General features: G+C 35.1%; 1 protein-coding gene across 3 annotated transcripts in view; it reads left to right on the forward strand.

The window, feature by feature from the left end:
• CDH9 (cadherin 9) overlaps positions 1-19,999 on the forward strand; it is a 98,061-nt gene that overhangs the window by 23,764 nt on the left and 54,298 nt on the right. For 2 of the 3 annotated variants that reach the window (XM_020584679.2, XM_010400170.4), the window contains one exon: positions 5,335-5,648. In XM_020584679.2, coding sequence (XP_020440268.1) covers positions 5,421-5,648 — 228 coding nt within the window. In that variant the 5' untranslated portion in view covers positions 5,335-5,420. Of the gene's footprint in view, positions 1-5,334; positions 5,649-19,999 lie in introns of those variants that run through there. The other variant, XM_039548973.1, reaches the window with a different exon arrangement.

The following is a 19,999-nucleotide window of genomic DNA, read 5'->3' on the forward strand; positions in this document are numbered from 1 at the left end:
CTAAAGACATTAACTCAACAGACATTCCAATAGAAATTGCTATTATTTCAAATTCCCTATAAATTTATTTTTATTAGTATGACTCCTGGAGACATGTAGCTAAGGGAACCTGCACTGGTGTCCCAGAAATTAAGAATTGCCTTCAGCTGTTTTCTGGCAAAATTTTCAAACGAGCTTATCTTTACTGCATGTATTGCTGAACAGATCAGCAACCCAACAGGCAAAAAGCAGCTCTGAAAATCTGTTCTGAAAGGTTTGCAGTGGGAGCTGCTGAGTGGGAAAATGTTACTTTATTAGTGTGGCCCATGTTTCTGTGCCTGAAGAGGATCTGAGTTTGTACTCAAAGAATGGGTGCTCGTCAGTCAAAAAAACGTGTCCCTTAAGCTTTGGGAATCCCTCAAAAGCTACTTTGGCTCTCCTAGAAATAAATGAAAACACCTTTCTTGATTACCTCAAGTTTAGTCCGTATGCACATTGGTTGTTTCCTTTTAATCTTTTCATCCTTATTCCCAACCCCATCTTTATCCATGGATAGGAGAGGGAAGAAAAGAACCCCAACTTTCAGGCAGAAGAATGCTAAAAAAGAATGCTGTTTTTAGAAAGTCTTACATCCAGAGTCTATATTCATGTCTGCACTATGACTGCACTCAGAGAATATTTGAGTGCTGCAGTCAGAGGGAAGCATGTGTATGCATACCTGGGATATCTTTAATTAGTTGGGGAAGTAATAAAAGTGAGACTGCAATGGCACAGATCCAGCCTCTTCCTAAATCTTGGTACTACTGGTGGCAGTGTGCTGTTTATAGCACAGCCTTTTGTTGCTACAGCTTCACCATTCTTAGTGCTCAGTCTAGGTAGATTAAAGATGCATTCAGATGTTTTGTTTTCCAAAAAAAAAAAGGCTGACAAAGCCAATGAGACTGCTTCCATGCATGCAGGCTACACAAGATTTATATTTTCTTTATCCTGTTAAAATACGTACTTAGTTTTACAGATTGTTTAGATCATCCTGAAGATTAGTTACATCTTTCTTATTTAGAGATTGGAGTGCAATACAGAGCACTGCTGCTGCAGTTAACTCTGCTATTTTTAGCTACTTTAGCACCTGATCCGATTCTTTTAGAACACAAATTTTGCTTCACTGTTAACAAACGAAACAAACTAATGTGGGATACATTATCAAGTTGCCGAAGGTTAGCTTTTCTTCATGTCATGCTTATGGGTGACTGTGCTGCACTAATTAAAAACATTGCCATGGTGATTGCTATAGAAACATTTAAATTGGCATCATCAGTAACAAATCCTTGCTATTGATCCCAGCAAGGCTTATTTCACACTACACCTGAAGAATCTAAATAGAATATTTTGCATTCAAAAGGACTTTGAGAGATAAATTTTTTACAGTTGTTACTGTGCTCAGGAGAATAATGTTTTTCATACAGAGATAATTCATTTACCTGGAACTGTTTTAGGATTCTGATATCAAAGTCCTTACTGCAAGGAGAGACTGAAATGGTTCTAGGCTACCACTACATATCTCTCAAACCACACAAATGAAAAAATACTTATTACCTCCACTCAGATTCACTGATTTGCAAAATGGGGAAGAAAATCAGTTTCTCGAAAATATTTGGCATTAAAATATTTAACACATGAATGCCCAATCTTAAGAGACGTTTTCCAAGATAACTAGAAAGAAAACCATTTTCTGTAGTTTGACAAGAACAAGAAGTTGACATTTTACTGATTAAATGATGGGAGCAGAAATGAAGCGAGGAGAGATTGCATATAGAATATTGATTGGTTGCTTGGAAAAAGAAATTGTTCTCTTTGTTTTCAGATGAAAAATCTTTGCTCCTCTTAGAAGAAATCAAGTTAGATGTTTATCACAATGTTCAGAAGACACACTGACCCAGACTAATAAGTCTCTTTTTACACCTGAAAGGTCCAATTATTTTAAAAATGAAAAAGCAAGAAAAAAATGGGCTATAACTTCATTCTTTGTTTTTTTTTTTTCCTCATTCTTCTTGACATTAAGGATTCCACCTTTCCCCTCCGTAGTAACGTCCTGCTAATTATCAAGGAAATCAGTAGAGGGCAGCGCTACACAGAAAACCAAACGTGTAAAGCAATCTCAGTTCAACTTCTGCCCTGGCTGGGACGAAATGTGGGAACCTAGAATCCTTCGAGAAAAAAACCTCTGTGAAAAATTGCTGTTTGCACAGAGATAATTTCTTCTAGCAGGTTGAGAACATGTGTGCACGAAGCACTGGGTTCCTTTGAATTGGAAAAGTTTGTCTTACTTTTCCAGACTATACCACAATCCTTTGTTTCAGTATTAAACTCCACCTTCTGAGTCTACCAAGAGCAACTCCTGACCTGCTTGAACAGTTGACAATGAGACAAGATGCATAAGCCAATGACCACCTTGAAGTATTTCTCTGAGTACAAACAAAAGAGTAGTATAAACATCTCCTGCATTTAAATGAGTATGGCAAATAGTGTTTGGACAGAAAGGAATGAAGGCAATTTCAGGAAATTAAAAATGTGCAGTTTTGAAATAACAAAAGTGAAGCACTTGAAATTTTGTTTACATTTTAAATTATCACCAAACTGAACATGCAATCATACATCTCTAAAATGCCAAATGAAAATATATTGATGTCACCCATCCTTCTCTCTTTAAAAAAAAAAAGAGTAAAATCAAAGCAGACTAAATCATCTCACTGTCAGGTTTGTCTAAGTTTTGAAATAAGGACATTTTTGAGAGAAAATTTAAACTGTTTGGTAGTTTTGTATAACTACTTTTTCACAGCAGTCTTTCAAGGCTTAGAAGTTTTGGAAAATATATTTTTAGCATTTTTAATAGTTTATAGATTCACTATGTATTAAAATTTTGCCAAATTTGCATGTCATTTTCAGGAGGTTTTTTTCCCTTTATGGTTTGTTATGTTTTAATGGAGAAAAGATGGCATGGTCCAAGAAATTAGAGAAATAAATCAGTCACAACCTTAAATATATAAAAACACAATATTTATGAGAATAGATACATAACAACACATAGTTCATATCAAACCAAAAGTAATCAAATCCAATATTTGATTTATAAGAACATTTGAATGTTATCCTTCAGAATGTGCAGAAGAGGAATTCTTGAACTACAGTTCAAATGCAGCTGTGAAAGAGAACTATTTGAGGACACGTCAAGCAAGAATATCTCCAGAAGAGATAAGAGACTTGATAAGAGTCACTGGACAAAGTTGATTGTCTGACTTCTGAATACAGTATTTCCAAAGGTTCCTGTTGCTGCCTGCTTTCATTCTGCAATACCTTAAGCAGGATCTAATTTACAAAGAATGAAGAGGCCCTTCAATCCACCTCAGGTGATGCAGTGGGATGGATTTGAAGCACAAACAATGATGTCTTATGCTCTACATTAATAAATAGTGATTAAAATCATTCAGTGATTAAAATCTACTTCAGTCTAATTTTATACAGGGAATTTGACTCATCAAACTTAAACATGGATAGAAGATTGGCTGACTGTTGGGGTTTTTTTTCTCTTTTGATCTGTATCAAGTAAATTTCAATCACAAGGCACGATCATCATGTACGAAACATGTTTTCCAGTTAATGTCAAAATTTACTGGTATTAAATTAACCACAAGAGAGTTGCACTTTGCCCCTCTGCGTGCAACAGGAACATACTGAGCATTACAACAGAGAAAACCAGAATTCAAAGAAAACACATTCATGAATTTCTGCTAAGATCTATGTACATTCATGATTTTATGCAAATTGAGTTAATTTACTTGTGCTTTGACTCTTCACTTAAAATAGAAAACAAAAGAAAACAAGTTTTCCTGCGCTATATACATGATCTTCTGCATAAATATGACACCTATTAGGTTTTCTTCTTGTTTTTGAACATGATCTTAGAAAGTGATAAATATTCCAAGCCTTCACTTCTTGCTCAGCTAAAACTCTGTTTGAAGTTACTAAAATGCTAAGACTTTGATCCTCCTTCACAATTGCTAGTTAAGACCCTGAGTCCATACAGAATATCATCATTTTAAGACAATTTCACACAAGGGCACAATTCCAGTAATTTAATCATTAAGGCCTTTAGAGCACAATTCACTGAATGTTTTCCATTAAACAGTTTTGGTTCTCAACTGACAAATAATTTTCACAAAAAGCATCTTATTTCCAAAATGAACTTTTTGTACAGAAAAGACTCCCTTCCCCTCTCCTATAAAAACCCCAAACAAATAAACAACAGAGTGAAAATAGCTGTTGGTAATGATGGGTTGCAGAAGAAAGGGGGATAATTTTCCATGGGTTTTTTAATTTCAAAATTTCTGAATGTTATGGCCTCATGCTACTATCACTGTTAACGGACCAGGATTCTCAAAGAAAATATACTTCTGCTGCTGAATTATTTTCCTATGATTTCTGTGATATACAATGACAGCTCAGCAAAAGATATCCTAAAGCAAAAACAGACTTAACATGAAAAAATTTATAGAAAAGACTGGGACATCAGGCACTTCATTTATACTGCCAGATAAACAGTATGAGATTGATTTGGTTTGATTAAATATTGCTTACAAATCTCCACAGAAAACATCGGAGTAATTTTCAGAAAAATACTAATTACAATAAGGTTCTATATCATGAAAATTACCATTCATTCAGCCATGATCCAGGGAAATATGAAATACTTTCCAAATGGAGAATTATTTTCCAAATGCAGAATTTTGTTAACCTCAGCAGGATTCCTATGAACCCACAGTTGTCTAACAAGTACTTTTTGTTCTTGTTTCAAGAATCTGTGGAAGGCATCAATAATATTTTACAAATTCCATTTTATGACTTCCTTTCTGCAGAAATAAAAGAAGATCCTCTGGACAATTTGGGGCTAGCAAAGGGGAACAATGAGATGTATTAATCACAAGGTAACAGAAAATTCAGAATTGCAGACAATTCTGAACAGATGCTAAGGAAGGATAGCACCAGGCTGAGCTGGAAGGGATTAGGTTGGAAGGTTTCCTATTTGGGCTGTTTCCTTTTGTCAGGATGCTGCTGGTAGCTAAAGCTTTCAGATAAAGTATTTTACTATCTTGTGTTTTAACTTAATGTCTATATACGGTGTGAGTGAACTAATATAAGATGAAAAAAGATGTTAAAGAACTTGACTCAAAACTCTCTGAGTAATTTTCATGGTTATTTGTCATTCCCATGGGTTATTGTTGTGATCACTAGACTGTGTTCCTGTTTCCTTAGGGAAGAAAGTTATTTCAACTTACACAAACACTTTCCTCTGTCCCTTAGGTTTTTACAAGAGGAATACAACATTTGAAAATTTTTTTTCTGGTGAATTATTAGAGGAGTGGAGGCTAACAGCATCTGTGGAAATTATGAGGATTCACTCCTTTCTGACAGTTTTGCTTTGGAGCTCTGTGTTTTATGTGATTCATATGACGCCATCCCAGAAAAGGACTAACAAGCACTCGCACAGTGAAAGGATAACAGGATTGTCAGAGAATGATGGAAAAACACTGCACCGCACCAAGCGTGGTTGGATGTGGAATCAATTTTTCTTGCTGGAGGAGTACACAGGTCCAGACACTCAATACGTGGGCAAGGTAAGCCTTGTGTTTCAAGGATTCTTTAAAGGTGATGCATCTAACACCCTTGCTATTTTCACACCTTCTACACAGTTGTTTTGCTTTCTGTGCGGCAGTGGTCCCAATTTCTCATTAAGTCAAAGCACACCACAGACCACCTGAGATTCCATGATTGTTCAAAGCTGTGCGGGAAATGAAGCAGTTCAGTGAAAAAAAGAAGGAAACTGTTCAGACTAAAATGTTCTAATTTCTTATTACATATGCCCATGCAAGTTTTATCACTTTTTGAACAGTTAAACATAAATATTAGATAAGAGGATAGAAAAGTTATGATTTCATTCGTCTACCTTGTGGCATTCACCAGTATACTGGGCTGTGTACTTCCTCAAGTGAAATATACAATTCTATTGACAATAAAATTGCTGTCTATCCATGATTCCAAATAGGGGCGTAGTATTTGAGGGAAAAAAAATCTGAGTTTTGTCATTTATGAAATAAACCGAAAATTTTACTTAATGACTTGAAGGGCCTTGCATTCTTTGAGATCTATCTACATCAGATGTTGTCGACAATGGCACCTCTGAATTCCAGTTGTCTTCAGTTCTACCTTCTCTGATAACATGCAACTCAGAGATTTCTAGATGTTTAGCCCTTTGGTGTCTCACCATCCACAGATCTGATTTATGGTCTAGTAATTTTTATCAAGATCTAGAAAATCAGAGATCTAGAATACACCCAGAATGACTTACAATTAAGGAAATGTTGATCTTAACGGCTTAAATGAATAAATGCCCTTTCCAGTTTCTGTCATTCATCCACCATGTTGTCACTAGCTCTTATTGTCAGGTAGCTGTCTCATTTTCAGGTGCCTAGCTACTAAACTGATTTGGACATTTGTATATAAAAGTTCCAAGATATTTTTGAACATCAGTTAATATCTCTGGTCATGGCAGACATGATCATTGGAAAACACAAAAATCATCTCTCTCTATTAAGGAACAAATGTCAAAGAAGTCAACCCTGGTAACTATGAACTTGATTCTGACCTTGTTCATACCAGCACCTGTACAGTTGTTTTCTGTGACATAAATTCTGACTTGAAGTAGGAGAAGTAAGACGAAGGCAAATAATCCTATTGCTAAATCTGTTTATCAGTGTGTAAAATAGGAAGGTTTATTGTAGGCAAAAAGGTCTTCAATAAAGAGTGAATTAATCACATAGAGATATTTCTAAAAACAACTTGTTTACAAGTATTATTTAATATTGAGTAGGCTTGCCAAGAAAACAAAGAAAAAGGTACACAATAATTCAAACTCCATAGCTGTAATTTCTACCTAGACTCACAGAAATAGACTAATTTTTTTTTTTTAAATAGAAATCTGTCATAGAGGAGAAATAAATATTGAACATAAGAGCTGCTTCCAGTTTCAGTCCCATTGAATATAGATGAAAGACTTCAAACCACTTTAAGACTCAGATAAATTAAGCTTACATCAAGACCATCACCACCATCCCTGTTTCACTCATGGAATGCTTACATGCTTTGTTGCAACAGATGCAAACTTACCAGAGTAAGGTAAATTTGCATCTTACTTATTCCAAACTAACTAAAAGCTATTGGACCTTATTACCATGGACTTAAGTCCAGGAAGAAAACTCAATTGGCTGTAGAGCAGTTGGATCTGAGATGTTTCACTTCTTATAACATTTTACAATTACATATTGATATTTTTTACACTTCACTGCAAAATATTACAGAAAGACCCCTGAGAGAGGTCAGCATCACTAAACAGAGATTCTCTAAACAGATGTAAATCACCCCGAATATTATCCTGTGTTCCAAAGAGGAGTTGCATTGAACTGATGAACTCCATGTTGTTTTTTAATTTTATAACATGATGAAATGATCACAGTTCTGTCCTCAGTGGTATAAAACTGTGATAAATTCATTTTGAGTTAGTTCAAATTATCCTAAGTACATGTGACATACAGCACCAAGAGGGAGATGCTACAACAAGAAGTCAAAGAAGGAATTTTTTTTAAAGAAAGAAAAAACACCCCAACAACTTCATTGAACAACATTGTTCTGAGAAAGGCTTAAATCGCAGGTTTATTATTCTCCTCCTCAAAGGGATGGTAATTAGCAAACTGGTATGTGTGAAGTAAGAGCTCTTTTATTCCAACCCATGGGGACTAGCTCATAGCAAGCGTTCCTATCTATCCCCTCTTTAATATTGATACGCACATGCAGAAGGGCTACTGGGGTAGAATAACAAATGTAGTATTAAAATTTAAATAAACTGAATTAAGAAACTTTATCAGAAAATAAACTTCGAGGGGATAATAGTCATAATATTAAAATCTTCATTTTCACACCCTATTTCAATTCTCATAAAATTTTTATCTGTGTGGTCATTGATTGTGTTTTGTTACTAATGTTAATTTATAGATATTTTATTTTGTTATGAGTGCATTCTGCTATTGGCAGTGGGGAAGAATCATTCGGTATGACATAATGAGATAAAATTTGTTTACTAAGAAGGATGGGTACACAGGATGGAGAGATATTCTGTGACATCCCCACACCTCTCATTCTCACTGCTAAGACCCCAATCCAGTTCAGATCAGCATCAGGGCAACTGGACACTTGCTTTGACCACTGGACCGTCCAAATCTTGTCTGGCAGTCTGGCCCCTATGAGAAGATTCTTTGTGCTCAGGCTCTACTAAGTTTCAAGGGTCTCTGGAGTGGAGTTTCTCCCTCATATCTGAGGTGCTATCATCTTAAATAGTAATTTTTATAGCTGGATTGTTGGCAGCCACCCTTCAAGGATGGGTGATATATGCAGAACAATTGCTTTGTGAATGTGATGGGAGTCAAGGTAAATTCAGACAACTTACAGTATGTCCACCTCATATCTTTCTTTCCTGCTGCCAACTCAGAGGATTCATCTGTCTCAAATACAGGTGAATGTAAAAGATAAGTGCATAGGGAGTCTCTAAATTTTTTAGGTCCTACTACTCATGCTTGTAAAAATGCAGAAACTGCTTATGGTATCCTTCAATTTCTTATCCTTCTAAATTATATTCAGGAAATTCTTAGACCAACCAGCAGATCCATCTTGCTACATGTCATTTATAAAATGCATAGGGAGATAAACATTGTTCTGGAGAGCTTACAAGTGAAATATTCAGTCAGACATATGTAAGGTAAGCAGTAATAGAGTCCTGTTTAAAAAATTAGCCAAGAAGAAAAAATAAATTCTCGAAAATAAAAATGGCCATATTCTTTCAAAATGCCTGTCGCTTAGTGAGGCTGTTGAATATCTCAATCAGATCACTAATGTGAGGAATTTTCAGAAGATGTAGTGAGAGGAACTGTAAAACCTGATTCTGCCTACTAAGAATTAATGGGAAAAGTGGATTATAATATATATTAAGAGTTAAATTTATGATATAAATTTCTTTTTAAAGGAAGAAAAAAAACTGTTGTGGTTTTTTGGGGTTTTTTTGTGTGAAATAAGCTGTTGGGAAAATAAACACCTCACTGTATGTCATATCTGGGATCTCCTTTTCTTTCATTAGGGAGGGGCCATAGATCCAGCCCCTTAGCTGATACTGACTTTAAGTCCCTTGCAGAGCCTGAGATATGAAAATTAAAACACTGACTGTCTATGAGAAAAGTGTACAAAATGTACTCACTTCCTAACAAACAATCCAAAGAGATAATAACCTAAAAAAAAAGGACTAGCAATTCAGGAAGTATTAAAATGTTGATGAGGACAACATTCATTAATTGCACTGAAGGCTCTAACCATGTAGCCCTTGAGGGAAAATTAGTTTTCTTTTCCGAAGATAATATTGATTTTATGTGTCTCCATTTTTAAATGACTTACCTGATACCCATTGAATGGACATCACTTGTGCAAAATGCCAAATACCATTAACTCCAGTCCTTATGAAATTTCCCTAGACAAGAAGAAATAGACCTGATCAAAATCATCAGCCATTTTGGAAAACATGGTCCTTTATGTTTTGTAGCAGTATATTGAAGTGATTTCAAGAGATGATATTTTTCCTCCTTTAAGTCACTCAATTACATTTTTTACATGGAAGCTCTCCTCTCCCTATATCAAACAGGCATTTTGCTAATCAAAGTCTGCTAATCTTGATGGGCAGATAATGTGTGAAGTACCATGCCATATATGTCAGACATACAAAACTTTACAACCGAACACCTGCCGTACCCCAGAATTTTAAAAAGAAAGAACAAACAAGAATAAAAACTTTTTTTCACACCACCTGCAACTTTTCTTTCTCATAAGGGGGGAAATACAAAATCAAACACAAAATAAATGTCACTGTTCAAAATTAGCTGTTAATGAATAACCTCCTGTTTAATAACTTCCATAAAAATAAATGAACTAGGTTCTGCATGTCATAAGGGGCATTTCAATTGGATGCAAACTGAAGAAATATCTCTTTTCTACCACCAGTTAAGCAAGAAATTTGTTTCATGACATTTGCTTGTGTGTCTTAACAAGAAATATAAAGTGAAAAGAAAAATAATAAGAAGCTAGTTTTTTTGGGGGGAGAGTGTTTGGTTTGGTTTGGTTTTTGGAAGGGCAGAGTACAACATATGCAACCATTTATTTCTTGTAATCTGCGTTTATAAATATTCAGACCTCCACAAGGAAGGTTGTGTGCTGTAGCAGTGCATCTTATAAGAAAAAAGACAGACAAAACCAGAAGAACTTAATGTAACAATTGTCAACCTCACCAGACTAGGTTATTTATATAAAATTTCAATCAATTGCCGCTTTGTACTGAACGGTTTTGGAGTTTTTTCTTATTATTTAATGGAATTGGATAGTATTTTCTTGTAAATATACACGGTAAAAGTACTAATGGCTGAAAATATTATTTCACATTACTTTGCTGTCTGTCTTTGGTACACCTACCAGTCCAGAGTAGGCTCCCTCTTCATATGCAAAGCAGTATATTAAAAAGCCCTTCCTTCATTAGTCCTACACTCATTCATTCATGTCCTCTCAACATGTTGCTGAGGCCTTGGCCGTACTCAGTCTCTGCTCTGAGCAGTTTGGAAGGAAGAAGCTTATGGCCCCCAGAGGTGACCCAAACAAGCTGGCTCTTGGCAACACCGCAGTGCCCAAATCGGCAGTAACCTTAGTTGCTCCATCCTGAAGCATAATGTTCTCTTCCACAGTAATTTTTAATAACTACCTGATACTATTTTCTTTGTGTGTTGAATTTTTATCTTAATCTTGTGTTTGGAGTATGACAGAGAACTTACTTTTTTACTTGTGACCTTAATCAATTTATGTAATTTTTCCATAAGATTTCTTTACAGCATTTGCTATTTCCCCTCTACAGAGTCAGTTTAAGAGTGACCTATAAGGATGGGAGGTGCACTATCCTTTCAGAATTTCAAGTGTGCACAGTATCCCAAAGCCATCTTATAAATCAAATTCTTCTTTGAAGAGGATCTAATAATATATTTTCATTAGAATTTCTGTTCCGAAAGTATAACCAATATATTAAGATTAAATAAAAGAAGAAAAATTAGTAGGGTCTCCATTTGTCTTTCCTTTCTCAGACCTCTAGCTTTCCTTGTATTTAAATAAATACGAGGAAATAATGATGTATCAAAGCAAAAATGGAAAGAAAAATAAAGACAGTAAGTACCAAAGGAATAAGAAAAAGAGTCTGACCAATATTTTAAAAAATACAAAAGAGAAAACCTCTTTGATTCATAAATTAATAAACCATCTCCACTTACACTGCATTCTTCAGTTAGCACATTTTTTCAATAAACATTTGATCTAGCTTCAAGCAGCCATATCCCTAAGCAGATGAATCACCGAAATAAAGCTAAAATTGAAATGGGCAAACAGAAAAAAAAGTGTTAAAAAAGACCACAACAAGACTCTGTCTTAGGTACATTAATAACTTAATTGCAAAGACCAATAAGGAGCCTTAATTTTACTTGTTTAAAAATAATTTGTATTCTGAAGGCTTCCAACATAAGCCTTATTGAAAAATTGGTGGAAGTAAAATATACTTTTGTCAAAAAATAAAAAAAAGCAAAGTCTTCCATAAATTTTGCTATTTTAAAAAGGAGGCTGGAGGGCCAGGGAAGAAAATGATGAAAGACAACTGTTACATCTGCCAAACACAAGGGACTCTTTTTTTTTTGGAGGAAGGAGAGCAGTGATTTCTGACAACCTAAATATATTTTCAACTGAAGTTTCAAAAATAGTGATGAGATCTAATCACATCACGCATAACCCAAGTATAAACAGTTTAAACATGAAGTATCTTGAATGTTACATTGCAATAATGGGCCTAAGCTAGAATTTTGCTGTCAAATTTGAACATCATATTTCACATAAAAAAAGATTTATTTTTGAAAACAACTGGAATGATCAGAAGCTTCAAAGACATGAATAACAAGGGTGAGTTGGCATTGTTTGGTACAGATCGAGCAGCTGTCATGAGATCTGTCAGCTTCTGTGTCTTCAACTACATAAAAGATTGCTAAAAAAACAATCTGAAGTTCTTGTCATGTTCAGGACAAGAAGTTGGGTTCATATTTTCATAAGGTTGATTTACAGTCATCAGCAGGAAAAAAAATTTGATGGTAAATACAGTCAATACAGTTAAGTACTAGGTAAAGAATGCTCAGAGAGACAGGATTATATTGATACTGGAGGTTTTCATGCCAAACTAAAAAAAAACACATGCCAGAAAGTTGACACTGATCCTACCTGGAGGATGGAGGCTGTATACCACTTTAGGGCCCCCTCTGTCCTGTTCTCAAGGATTCTGTGTGAGTTTTCCAAGTTCAACTGCTAAATCAGCTAAACTGGTTTTGGGGGAAAAAATTAAACAAACAAACCAAAAAAAACCTGAACCAAAAAATAAAGCCAGAAACATAAGAAATGAGGAAGTCCTCAAACCTTTTATCGTAATTTTTTCCCTTTCTCCTTTCCCTTTTTTTTTTCCATTTCCTTGTCCCTCCTTCCCTCTCCTCTTTTGTGACAGAACATCTAGTATGCAATGATTTTCAATTTTAAAAGAACAAAACAAATATGTGCCTTTATAGATATTTAATGGAAAAAGGGGAGTTCACGACATAATTTTTGAAAATTTAGCAACACTAACTGAAAACTTCATCCATAGCAAAAATGCAGGCATCTAAAAAATTACTAACCTACTTTTAAAGCCAAAGTCAATGCAAGACAATTCAACATAGGCAAACCAGCAATATTTCTCCAATTCTTTTCCCTTTTCCCTCTCTCCCTCCATGCTTCTCCCAGGTGTGGAAAAAGTTATGCTCACCCAACATCCAACCTAGCAGTAAAGGTGTGGAGTCTAGTTTACAGTTCATCTCCATGCTTGCTCTTGGCTTAGTCACAGCTTCCAAGGGGATGTCCTGAGTGTGCTCAGAGCACCAGGGGGGTGGGACCAGAAAACAGGAATGGAGGTCGGGGGTCTGCGCAATGGAGGCCTCCCCTGTGGAGTTCACTGGGATTGAGAATGTTGACAAGCTAATAAAAAAACAAGGCTTGAAGCAAAACCACCTGTTTTAAAGACATAGTGGGCACAGAGAATGGAGTCCTCTTTTGTCTGCAGTGGTAACTTCCAGCTGCCAGTTAAAATATAATTTTCTTTTTAATAAACAATGGCTTTTCTGAGCTTAAAAGTCTCTTGTTCTTGACAAGCTCCTTATGCGAAAAGGCCTAAGAAGGTCTGGCTTGAAGATCTGGCTGGCTCAGGAACTTGGCACAATAGGAAATTGTAATGCATAGAATAGTCCTATCTTGTTACAACTTCATTGGCTGGTATTTCTAGACCTTGCAGCTTTAAGCCTGGGAAAAGAAGATTAGACCAGTGGCAATCTGCAGACCTATCATTATCTATTATCAGGCAATCATTTATTGTGCATGAAAAGGTGGGAGGGTGAGGAAAATGTATTTCATGAGATATTTTTCATTATGCTGTTTATTTATTCCCTTGATTACATTATGGGAGCAATTCTGGAGGGGGTAAGTGCTTTGACTATATTGTGGTTTAGTGGTACCTGCCAGCCTGGTGATAGAGTGCAAAACTCATCAGAGCAAAACAAAATGTGACTCCCTAAAAAGGTCAATTTGACAGCATCAGAGGATGGTGTTGTGCAATGACTTGTCTGTCAAGGAGGGAGTTATGAATAGTCGTCTTGACAACGAATAGGGAAGCTGTCAACAAGAAACTGCCAAGAACAGCAAGACTTTTCTTCCTGTATGTGCCCGATACATCAAATCTTGTCTATTGCAGGAATCATCACACATTTCAGTCTTCTGGAAAATGAAAAACAATGTTAGTCTGGTCCATGTAATTGGCCAATTTAACACTATGCTGGGTATCAATCAAAAGAGGAACCTGTGTACTCATAATTTTTGGAAATACACAACCACGTATGTAACCGTATATACTGCTGTAGCAGCACAAACACGCCGGGCTAACTTCTGCTCACACTTACATCAATCTAGGGTCAAGAAACTGCTGAAATGCCTCTTTTCTGTTTCTACACAGCAGAATGTAGTAAAAATAATAAGAAAGCATTACAGCCTCCATGAACATTTCAGAAGCTCCAAATTCATCCCTGTCTTGCTTCACATTTCAGAGACAAGTATGCCCATTTCAGATGGAAGCCACTATAACTGTTTTGTCAAATTTTGAGTTCAAGGAAATGACAACCAGGGTGATAATATTAACAGAGTTTTTTAACTGAAGAGAAAGTTTGTTATGTATTCTCCATTTTCATAGGAGGACCCTAAGGAGAAATGGCACCAATTCGCCCTTGTTTTAGTTATAAAACTCTTAACAGAATCTCAAAGAGGTTTTTGGAATGGTTGATTCAGCTACAAAAATTAATTTTTAGCCCCTTTCCTGCCATAAAACTAATTGGTAATGGTGGAAATAATTATTAATAAAATTTGATTATATTTTTGTTTTATATAAATTTTACTTCATTTTTTCCATCCATAAATTGTAATTGACAACATTTCTCTAGTGATGCTTCCCTCAGAACATGTCTGTGTATGAGGTGTTCCCACACAATATTACAAAACAAAAGCTCTGGAATATAATGACAGTAGCCATGAAGTATTGGGCTGAATGGTGTACCAGGGTACATGATGAAATGGAGGAAGATACAGAACCAAAATATTTACTAGTTACCAACTTGGTGAACAGTGCTTGAATTTGTGACAAAATCAATTGCTTTAATTTTTCCTAATGCGTAACAATGACAAAGACAGAGATACTAAGTGGGATACTGTTATACTTCTACTCAAGCACTCATTAAAAAAATATACCTAACTTAAAATTTGTGCTTTTTGTCACCACCTGTAGCCATTTTTGCCTTTCGAATTTCTAGCCGTTACTACGTATTTCCAATTAAGAGCTGAAATAAACTACATTTCCAAATATTGAGAATAAATTTGGTTCTTATAGAAAAGTTCTGGTTTACAACTTCTATGCAGTTAAAGTGGAATTAAACACTAATATATCAAACTGATAAAAATGTTGCAAGTACTAATGCAACCTTTAAAAATGGTGCTCTTCTGATAGTTCAGTCTTACAGGGACTGTGGAAGTAAACATATTTTTCTTTTTAATAAGCATTTCTGATGAATAAATACTGTCAAATACCAGGAGGTAACAGACCATTAAATGTTCATATACAACTGGGTCAGGTAGCTGACTGATAGGAACAAATTAAGAAATGAAAAATAAAATATTGAAAGCATTTGCTTTCCTTTTCTCTCCACCATTGCAACATTTGTATTTAAAATGGTGACACTAAAATTCCTTTAAAACAATAATTAAGAAAAAAAAAATGAAAAAAAGATTGTATGTGCTGTGTAAAACAACTGACTAAAAGAAATAACTGTGTATATTTGCCTTTAATTTTAAACCTATATTAATTAGGTGTGGACAAGAAAATGAATTTAAAGAGGAATTTGGCATGGGAGCAAGTATTTCTGTATACATTGTCACTGAAGCAAATGGAAGGAGGGTTGTTGCAAGAAAGCAAAATAAATCACGGAAGTGTCTTGGGATGAGTTTCACAGAACATGTAAATGCATTCATCTCCATAAAGGCTAGTAATTATGAAATGGAAGAGGTCATGGTTTGATTCCCACACACTCCGTATGAAAAATTTAGAATCACATACAGAAAGGCATGAAGGGAAAAATATGAATCTATAGCAGAAGAAATTTTTTAGTCCCTTAAAAGTACTGAGGGAAAAGGAATCACCCATTCTGTTTTCATCTTATTGTAGACACTGCAATTAATTTTCTTCATATTTCAGGTGGCTAAATCTGGTCTAACTTCATAGTGTGTAAAAGAAACAAACCCCCTGTAATTTAAAATCATTTTATGGTCCTAAAAATTATGAAAATATGTGTGTATATATTCATGTAAATCTTTAGGATAAAGAAAGGATTTATGTTGATCTCTTTGATGAGGATCAAAAAGGATAAGTAAAATGCTAAAATCATGATTCTAAGATTAATAATTTCCACTTCCTTAAGTATCATTCAATGAAACGTATAAAAGTATTTTACAATAAATGAACATCACCTATGGTGAGACAGGCAATGACAAAATATTTCTTCTGAGGAGAAAATTGCAACAAAGTTGCTGAAACAGTGACTTGAGGTCACATATCAAGTCAATGCCAACAGTTTGATGCAGAATGGAATAGCTTCTGGATAGGGACAAACTCACATAATGGCAAGGCTTATCTATTTGTAGAGGTCAAGACAGAAAGGACAGCACTCATCAAGAGTGAAAACGATTTGAAAAAAAAAGAGCACTCCTGTTTACTTATTTTAAATAATAGCGAAATCTCAAGCTCTATCTTAAAACCTATTTTCAAATGATTAACTAGAACATTGTCAAAGTTTGACTCCAGATGAAGTTGTAGGATAATTAGCAAAACAACCAGTTTTATTATGTCTGCTGTACTCCAAAGTACAGAGTACTTTCTTAGATAAAAATGGATTTCAGAAAAGAATGGAAACAGTCATCATTGAATTCTTCAGTTCTAGCCCCACAAATCCTTTTTCATCAAGTTATTAGAAAATTAGCATCAATACATTCAGAATTTTATATGCTTTAACCACATGCAAATGCTTTGAATATCCTTTCTGTTAAACTGATAGTAGTTTAACTCTTCCCTTATGCATCGCCTGCTGTGTTTTTCTTTTAATTAATATTTGCATTAAGAATTTTTTTTAAAACCCCTTCTAAATAAGTCCTGCATTGTCTAATGTCTCCTTCTTAATCTCACTTCATCTGACAAGCTTTCAGATTCAGCTATTAAATTAAACATGAAGCAACACTGTTGGTCTGCAGGGCTTTATGCTTGGTTTGGGCCTTATTTTTTGATTTCTCTAGGCACCACTTCTCTTTCATGGAGTTTTCATCTGAAGCCCCAGGGAGCCTTATCCTGGCTCCCCTCTAAGCCATGATCTTCATGTTTAATCAGACAGGTACAATCAGCCTGTGGTTTATGCAGAGCCCAAACTCCATCTCAGGCCCCCTCCAAATGGAGTTACACTTATCAGTTTCTGTTGTGCCCTGGAAGTCATTAAGAAGTGTTGATAACTATTCCAGCCACTGCCTTGTCTTTGCCCTAATTTACAGTTATGACCTTCCACGGATGGTATTTTGAAATAAGATTTAAAAGAACCATATGAGTACGTAGTGCAAATTTGAATAAATACAAAATTAGTGACAAATAAGAAAAAAAATACATTGAATAAATTTTCCTAACTACTGGTTTTCATGAAACAATAGCTTCACTTAGGAAGCTACCTTTACATAACACAGATTTAAGGCTTGGTGCTTATTATGTTCTGTCCTGATTAAAACCTTTTTCTTTGATATATCTACCTTTGAGAATCTGCTTCCTGAATTTTACCAGGAATTAGGCATGTGCCTATCTGTCTTGGAGCAGACATGGGGCAGGGGAATTGCACTCAGACTGATGAAGGTATGGCATGGATAACTCCACAGTATACTTTCACTGACTAGTCTTGAGTTGGTGTGACAATATACATTTTCAATACAGTCAGCAGAACAGAAAAACAGTATAATACTTAAAATTAATTTGTCTGTGTTTTTCTTTTTGTTTCTTTTTTTTTTTTTTTTTTTTTTTTTTTTTGGCTTGGTCAACTTTGTCAATAAATAAGCAGTAGCAAAGGACCTTAGTGATACTTTAAGTCAAGCAATGACCTTACCTTCTTTCCAGTACTGTTCACCTGAGAATTCGGTTTTAGATAAAAATTTAAGGTATTTAAAGTGTCACCACATAACAATGGAATTCTGAAATGAGTATTGAGGAATTAATGAATTTCTTCTTGTGAGGTGTGTACAGTATCCACAAAATATTTAGTTTACCAGTTTGCAGAGCAGGATCTTAGGAAAAATACATCATTTTAAAATGAAGCTTTGTGGTAGAGATCATTGTGAATCAATAATCATGACACTCAGCATAATAACTTTTTAGGTTTGAAATGCATTCATGTAAAAGCAAGTATTTTTTAAGGATAATAAAGAACTCATTTTGAATATTTCTGGAAACTACATATCCAGCAGCTTAAAAAGAATCTACATTTCAATCCGGATGTCTGCAGTCTGGTTTTGCTTGCTTGGTGTTGAAAACGTGGAAGTCTGTTTACATATTTAAGGCCAAAAAACACTCCAATTGTATTGGTTTACACCTCAATATCTTACTATTCTATTATACTGTATGACTTTCTAAAAATCATGCAGTCTTGATCAGTGCACAACTGTCTATAAGTGTATATATATATACATATGAAATTATGATCAGGAGTGACGAAATGCTTAAATATTCCTGTTATTGATATATTCTTTAGATTGTTGTGGATGACCCATCCCTGGAAACACTTTAACATTCAGTATATTCAGTCAATACAGCCCTTGTCCAAAGCTGGGACAATGGATAACCAGACAAGTTTAAAGATAAAGATAAGAGAAAAGGAAAAGGAAAAGGAAAAGGAAAAGGAAAAGGAAAAGGAAAAGGAAAAGGAAAAGGGAAAGGAAAAGGGAAAGGAAAAGGAAAAGGGAAAGGAAAGGAAAAGGGAAAGGAAAGGGGAAAGGAAAGGAAAAGGGAAAGGAAAGGGGAAAAGGAAAGGGAAAGGAAAAGGGAAAGGAAAGGGGAAAAGGAAAGGGAAAGGGAAAGGGAAAGGGAAAGGGAAAGGGAAAGGGAAAGGGAAAGGGAAAGGAAAGGAAAGGGAAAGGGAAAGGGAAAGGGAAAGGGAAAGGAAAGGAAAGGAAAGGAAAGGAAAGGAAAGGAAAGGAAAGGAAAGGAAAGGAAAGGAAAGGAAAGGAAAGGAAAGGAAAGGAAAGGAAAGGAAAGGAAAGGAAAGGAAAAGGAAAGGAAAGGAAAAGGAAAAGGAAAGGAAAAGAAAAGGAAAAGGAAAGGAAAAAGAAAAGGAAAGGAAAAGGAAAAGGAAAAGGAAAGGAAAAGGAAAAGGAAAAGGAAAAGGAAAAGGAAAAGGAAAAGGAAAAGAAAAGGAAAAGAAAAGGAAAAGAAAAGAAAAGAAAAGGAAAAGAAAAGGTAAAGGAAAAGAAAAAAGAAAAGAAAAGAAAAAAGAAGAGAAAAGAAAAGAAAAGAAAAGAAAAAAGAAAAGAAAAGAAAAGAAAAGAAAAGAAAAGAAAAGAAAAGAAAAGAAAAGAAAAGAAAAGAAAAGAAAAGAAAAGAAAAAAGAAAAGAAAAGAAAAGAAAAGAAAAAAGAAAAGAAAAAAGAAAAGAAAAGAAAAAAGAAATCACAAAACCACACACAGGTCTATTACAATCTGAATTCTGGGAGGCAGGGACACTAAAATAATCAAAAAGTACGGTGGTCAGACTGAATACTCTCTCAAACCAGCACCTCCTGTTGCCTCTGAGATAAAGTACTTGGCTAAAAAAGACATTGGTTTCCCCTATTAGAGTATTTCTTGTAAGCTTATTAGTATAGAGCGGAGCTCAGAGCAATTAGTTCTGCAGAGGGTAAGAGATGATCCGTCCATATGACAAACTCATGTTGCTTCCCGGGCCAGAGCTTTTATTCCTGCCTATCTTTGTGCACATCTTTTGGAACTAAAGGACAATATGAGTGGCTCTAGAACAGCAAGAGAAGTCATGCACACAGACAGATTTCACTCAGGAGTTTCTGATGAAAGAAAAATCCATGAGAAAGAAATTTCTGTTATTGGGAAGCCTTTAAAAAAATGATGGATTTAACACCTGTTCCAGGGATTGATTAAAGTGACAGTGCTT

Source organism: Corvus cornix, chromosome 2 (genome assembly GCF_000738735.6).
Source record: "Corvus cornix cornix isolate S_Up_H32 chromosome 2, ASM73873v5, whole genome shotgun sequence".
Taxonomy (NCBI): Eukaryota; Metazoa; Chordata; class Aves; order Passeriformes; family Corvidae; genus Corvus; species Corvus cornix.